Source organism: Centropristis striata, chromosome 9, assembly GCF_030273125.1.
Source record: "Centropristis striata isolate RG_2023a ecotype Rhode Island chromosome 9, C.striata_1.0, whole genome shotgun sequence".
NCBI lineage: Eukaryota > Metazoa > Chordata > Actinopteri > Perciformes > Serranidae > Centropristis > Centropristis striata.
Window position 1 is genome coordinate 20126183 of NC_081525.1, and position 6343 is coordinate 20132525.

Genomic DNA, 6343 nt, shown 5'->3' on the forward strand with positions numbered 1-6343 from the left:
GTGGGAATGCCCATGAAAATTGGGCTTTGCTTCGCCTCCTTCCCCTGATAATTGGAGAAAGAATACCAGAGAGTGAACCCTCATGGCAGGTCCTTCTGAACCTTAAGGAAATAGTTGAACTTGTCCTCTCTCCTGCTCATACAGAGTCAACTATTTGTTACCTTGAAAGCAAGATCTCTGAGCATAGACATAGATTCATGGAGACGTTCCCACAGGAAAGACTCATTCCGAAGCATCATTTTATAGAACACTACCCACAGCAGATAAAGGCTTTTGGTCCACTTGTGTCGCTGTGGACCATGCGTTTCGAGGCCAAACACAGCTTTTTTAAGCGTGTGGTCAGGCATACCCACAGCTTCCGGAACATTCTGTTGTCTCTTGCAGTAAAGCATCAGTTAATGGTTGCACACCATCTACATGGTGGTGCAGTTGTTCCACCGTCTCTCCAGGCAAAAAAACTGTCAATGGTTGATTTGACTGTGCTGAGAGAAGACATAAAAAAAGCACTGCAAATGAAATTTCCCAGCGTGTCATTCGTCCAGATGGCAACCACGGTGTGTTGCAGTGGCACCAGTTACTCCACTGGAATGATATTGGCACACGGATCAACAGGTTGTCTTCCAGATTTTGTGGAGTTGATTCAGATTGCTGTTGTAAATGGGAAGGTTGGGTTCATTGTTAAATGTTTAAATGCATGGTTTATTGAACACCTTAGAAGCTTTGAACTCGAAAACACAGGAAGTGTTAAGGTGATTGAGCCAAATGAGCTGTCTGACATCTTCCCAATGGCAGCGTACACTGTGGCTGGGAAGCGTATGGTTACCCAGAAGCGCTACATTAATGTTGATATACTATAGTGGCCATTAGCACCATATCATTTGTTTGACTTGATCTTCAAGGAAATTTTGGAAAATGCAAAATGAGAAATGGTATTCTGTAGTCCTGGAATTTTCATTAAATTATGTTTCAATGGGAATCCTTAGGAGGATGAAAAAAGGCCCCTGTTATTTGCCATAGAAATAGAGGATTTAAACATTTAGTCAGACTAAAAGAAGCTCATATTTGCAGGTGTCAGGTTTTGACAAAAAGAAGAAATACAATTTATATACAGCAGTGTGTAATATTAAAGTTAATGATTAGAGACACAATAACCAGTGTAATTCCTTACTCCACGCAAGTTAATATTGCAAAGTTGATGAAAAGTCTATACCATATCACTGGTAATTATCAATCAATGTCAATGTTCTCCTCTGATACATAATGTTTAGTAGAAAAGAAAACTGTGAATGTATTCTGTAAATCAAACTAAAATGGTGTCTTTTCTCTTACAGTTACTCCCATGTCTCATCCAGCCAAACTAAGGGTCATTCTTCAGGACCACGATATTCGGAAACTTGACTTACCTCATGGCCTCCCTGGAACTGTGGTTGAACTTGAATCTGTTGTTAGAGAAACATTTGGGGTTCAAGGGAACTTTACTTTGCATTACAAAGATGCAGACTTTGGAGAAGAATATTTTAGTCTTAACTCAACAAGTGACATAAAAGACAAAGACACAATAAAGGTGGTTGACATTGAACCTCCCACATTCACTCTCAACTTAACTGAAGTGAACAGTTCCTTTGAAAGTGAATCAGAAATCTCCACCTATAGTGCAGCAACAGTGCTCTCAGACGGTACTTCGATGACTACCATCCAAAGCAGTTGCTCCTCCAGTTCCCAGGATACACTGATTCTATCATCACCTGAACATGGGATTCAGCGATCAGAACGGTGGCCCACTGCATTTCCTGTACCTCGGTTTGCATATGATACCGAGCTGATGCTCACTGCAGGAAATGAGGCTTACAAGAACAATGCAACTCCACTCAACTTCACCTCAATCCTTTCTGACATCCTCGAAAGGCTGGTAGAAAGCGTCTTTCAATATGTGGCCTATCCATCAAGCTCACAGTTTGCAGATGTTGCTGAGGCGTTGATTCTGAAGTATCCTTGCCTTAAAGAAGCAGGATCATACAACGGATGTTATGGATGGCAACAGCGTCTGAAATACAAGATGGGGAACTATAGGTCCAAACTCAGAGGGCTTGGATGCCCTGAACTTGATGTCAACTCTCTCAGAAAGAAGAGACCACATGACAAAGCGCCTGCAAAGAACATTAAAAAGCCGAAAAAGTCAGAAGTTAACTATTTACCCCCTATTCCACAAGGAGAAACAGAGGAAAGTTTGGAAGGTGAAAGACTGGAGCTCCTCAATGAAGTGAGGAAGAAGAACAACTCGCAGATCATCGGTGACAAAATGGGAAAGACATTTTCGATTCGCAGGCAGGAGGTTGTGAATCAGGAACCATCCGTCAGTGACCTCAAAGGAAGATGGCCTGCTCTTTTCACCGCAGCTCAGGTAAATATTTTCCAAGACAATTCACAGTATATGATATTTTGTTCAAGTAAATTGTATTGATTATCATGTTGTGCCTATTTGTGCCTTTTCTTTCCATTCAGATTAACCAGGAATTCAAACGCATCACGACTGTGAGCCTGGAGACAACATTTATAGCAAAGCTGGACCACTTCTCCTCAAAAATTATCTCTTTGCTGTCCTCAAGGGGAGGGGCTTCAAAAATGAAGATTCAGCACTTACAGAACATCCTCCTAAAGGTACGAATAAATGAAATGAAGTTACTTACATAAAGGTGATATTAGATTTTTGAACATGACTGTAGAAGTGACCAAAAATGCAATTCAACATCAATTGTAAGATTGTTTATTGTCTTCTAGATGTAGACAACTCTATTTCATATGAGGGAATATAATGTCAGATAATTGTTTATGCCTTAGTCTAAGGAAGAAAAAATATAAATAAGAACTAAATTACAGGTGAGATGATATACATTAGGCCTCACAAACCTCATCATTCTGTCTTTATGTAACTACCAAAAACACATCTTCCTGTTCAACATACTTTTTCTTTTTCACAGGACAATTCTGTGGAGGCAAGGAGGGAAGTTGCCATCCGTGGCTTAATGGTGTACCTTAGGGAAAAGGAGGAGGAGCTCTTTAAAGAGGAGGTAAATCAGATACTTTGAGTTCACAGAGACAGAGTGTGTTTTTTACAGAGCTGCGCATGAGCAGAGCAGAGCAGCTACTCCCCCCTTGTGGACCCACAGTGGTGCAATAGTTATGTCCATAGATGGTGATCTATGGACATAAATGTGAATTTTTTTGAGAGCTAACTGTGGTGCTGTGTAATGTGTTCTACAATTAAACAAACAAATAGCAGGCGGCATGTTTACATAAAAGAACTATGTGCATGTGAAATGTTCCCTCTACAAACAAACTTAAAACATTTATGCTGATTCTGACCAACCAGGATGGTGATGGGGATATCACAGGCGAAGTGATGAAGATCGTTCCAACAGGTGGCATACCTGCAACCCATGCAAAGATTGTCCTGGAGGGAACCGAGGTCCTAATGGATGACATGGATATTCCCAGAGCCTGTGCCTTGCTAATGGGGCTAATATATGCACTCAACCTCAGCTACCCAAAAGAACTGAAAAGCACTTTCCAAGTCTTTCAAAAGATCTTTCTTGAGCTGGATGACCTCAAAGCAAGCCCCAAGGTAATGATGCTTAAAAATAAGCTGTTGTGCTGAAAAGGAAAGAGGCATCTAAGATGTCCTCTTATTAAAAAAAGAAATGTTGCCATGTTGTTTGGAATGTGTTGATTACTGCGTGCTGTTTAATATTGTATTGTGTATTTAATGTTGAGGGTTTAGACATTTGGGTTGTCCTCAAAGTAAGAGGAAATGTTGCGTTATTTGCAATGTGTTGTTTAAATACTGTATAGTATCTGTACTGTTCAGAGACTGTTTTAGAGTCTAAACTCTAAACTATACAATAGTTCAGAGTCTCAAATTAAGAGGAAGTATTGCATTATTTGCAGTGTGTTGTTTACAGTACGTGTAGTGTTGAAAGTTTAGACATTTATGCTCTCCTCAAATTAAGAGGAAATGTTGCATTATTTGTAATGTGTATAGGCCTTGTGCATGTAGGTGTACTGTTGAGTTTACACCTAGTTCAAAGCAATGTAGGCTATAACTTAAAATGTCACACCGCGAAAATGTTCACATCTAAGTGAGATGCTGACTGTTTGAATAAACAGATCATAAAAGTGGAATTTCAATGTGTGATATTTTCTGACTTAGATAAATAAGTTCTTGTACAAAAAAAATTGTGCTGGCTCAACATAAAAAAAATGAGGTAAGAATTTCCATGGACATTTCTGAGTAGAATGAAAGGAAAATAAATAAGTTAGATTAACTAAAAGGAGTAATTTTAAAACAATTAAAATTAAGTTGGTTTAACTTAAATAAACTTGTAGAGGAATAGGCAAATCATGTTCATTGAACTAAAGTAACTGAGTTGGCTTAACTAGAAAAGTCTTGTGGCATGTACTTAATACTAGCTAAGTTGAAATAACTTAAAAATATCAGTGGAAATTCTTACCTCAATTTTTTTGCGTTGAGCCAGCACATCTTTTGTTAGAGTGCAGGTGGACTTATAAGACACCACTGTTGCATGAACATAACATTTTACATTTAATTGCAAACAAAAACTGCAGTTTTTCATAATCATCTATTTTCAAGAACTCATGAAAAGTGCTCTTAAATCATCCTAAAATAAATAAGTGAACATGAACTTCAAAAAGTATTTTCTTGTATCTGAACATAGCTGAGATATGTGCCTTTTAGTCAAACTCTTCCTTATCATTGTATGTTTATATTTTAAGCACTTTACTTTTTCTGATGCTTCTAGATTTACAGCAATACTATAGACAGTGATTTAGGTGAAAACCAAGAAAAAACTTCATCTCAGCTTTGTAGTAGTGTCTGTAGGTTGAATTCAGTGGTAGAAAGTAACTGGTAGTAAGTATATTTACTCAAGTATTGTACTTAAGTGCAATTTGATGTACTTGTACTTGTACTTGAGTATTTCCATTTTATGTAACTTTATATTTCTACTCCACTAAATTTTTAGTCAAATATTGTCTTTTTACTCCACTACATTTAGCTGGCAGCTTTCGTTACTTTTCAGGACGAGATTTAACACAAAAAAAGTTATTAAATTAGAGTGATTAGATTTTCTTTTTTTTTTAAATCTTGTAACAGTATATTGAGTAATTAAATGAGCCCTGCCTTTACACAATTAAAACACTGCTTACAATAAATCATCAATACAAATAATGTAATAATATATTTAGAATATATAAAACATTCTGAGTGGGTCCATTCTGCATAAGGAGTACTTACTTTTGATACTTTAACTACATTTTGATGCTGATACTTTTGTACTTTTACTTCCATAAGTTTTGAGTGCAGGACTTATACTTTTTACTCTTCCACTGGTTGAGTTGAATATTATATCAAATGTTGATGAAAAGTAGCAAAACAAACATTTATGAAGAAGGGGGGAAAAAATCAGCTTGACTTGAGCGAGAGACTTTCTGAGAAAATTCGGAAGACTGCGTTATCATAGCTGGCCTCCCCTGTGGAAGTTTCCATCATAATGGTTCTGAGTACACCTGTATGTGTGTGTGAGGGATGGAGAGAGAGAGAGACATGGGAAATATAGGGCAAAGAGAGAGAGAGAGAGAGAGAGAGAGAGAGAGAGAGAGAGAGACAGGTCTGGCCTGGGCTGGGTTGGGCAGGTCAGTGCAGCAGCATTTGATTGTAAATAAGAGAGGAGTCAGTTCACACGCCGATCAAGTGACTGCCGGGAACAAGCGAGCCATTTGAATCAGGTGGCTATCTCCCTATCTGAGAGATCAGAGCCCTGTCACCCCCCCACCCCGCCCCCACCTGCCTCCTACCTCTGCTCTCGTCATTGTGTGTTGCGCAGTAAAGCGACACACACACACACACACATACACACAAGTGAAATGACATGTCCCTCCCTGCTGGCTATAAGGGCAGGCAGAGTGGCTGGATGAGATTTCACTGTCTCACGTTAGGAGAGGTGCGGAAAAGGAAGAGGAAAGAAAGGAAAGGAGAGGAGAGGAGGATACCCTCTATACCCCCTGCGGTATTAAAACATCCTGTAGCTGCTCCTGTCACAATTACTGCAAGAAAAAACATTATCAGATATGTATTGCACCTTATTCAAAGCTTCACCTTATTTATTCTGTCTTAAATCTTTTATTAAAATAAAAGATTTAAGACAGCAGGAAAAGTGATCAGAACTCTTAATTTCCTCATTGATTCATCTGTCAGTTGTATTTCAATTCATTGATTAGTCCATAAAATGTTTTCAAAGAGTCCAAACTGTCTCTTAAATGTCAAATC

General features: G+C 38.5%; 1 protein-coding gene across 1 annotated transcript; it reads left to right on the forward strand.

The window, feature by feature from the left end:
* The first annotated feature begins 1865 nt into the window (after window positions 1-1865).
* LOC131977621 (uncharacterized) lies at window positions 1866-4486 on the forward strand. The gene is made up of 4 exons (XM_059341009.1): window positions 1866-2401; window positions 2503-2658; window positions 2979-3068; window positions 3371-4486. Exons 1-4 carry the CDS (start codon window positions 2057-2059, stop codon window positions 3653-3655), a joined length of 876 nt encoding a protein of 291 aa, XP_059196992.1. The 5' UTR covers window positions 1866-2056; the 3' UTR covers window positions 3656-4486.
* The last annotated feature ends 1857 nt before the right edge of the window (window positions 4487-6343 follow it).

Coding starts and splice junctions, on each gene's coding strand:
- LOC131977621 (XM_059341009.1), top strand. CDS start 2,057: ATGGGGAACTATAGGTCCAAACTCAGAGGGCTTGGATGCCCTGAACTT. Junction 2,402..2,502: donor CTCTTTTCACCGCAGCTCAG/GTAAATATTTTC, acceptor CTTTCCATTCAG/ATTAACCAGGAATTCAAACG. Junction 2,659..2,978: donor TACAGAACATCCTCCTAAAG/GTACGAATAAAT, acceptor TCTTTTTCACAG/GACAATTCTGTGGAGGCAAG.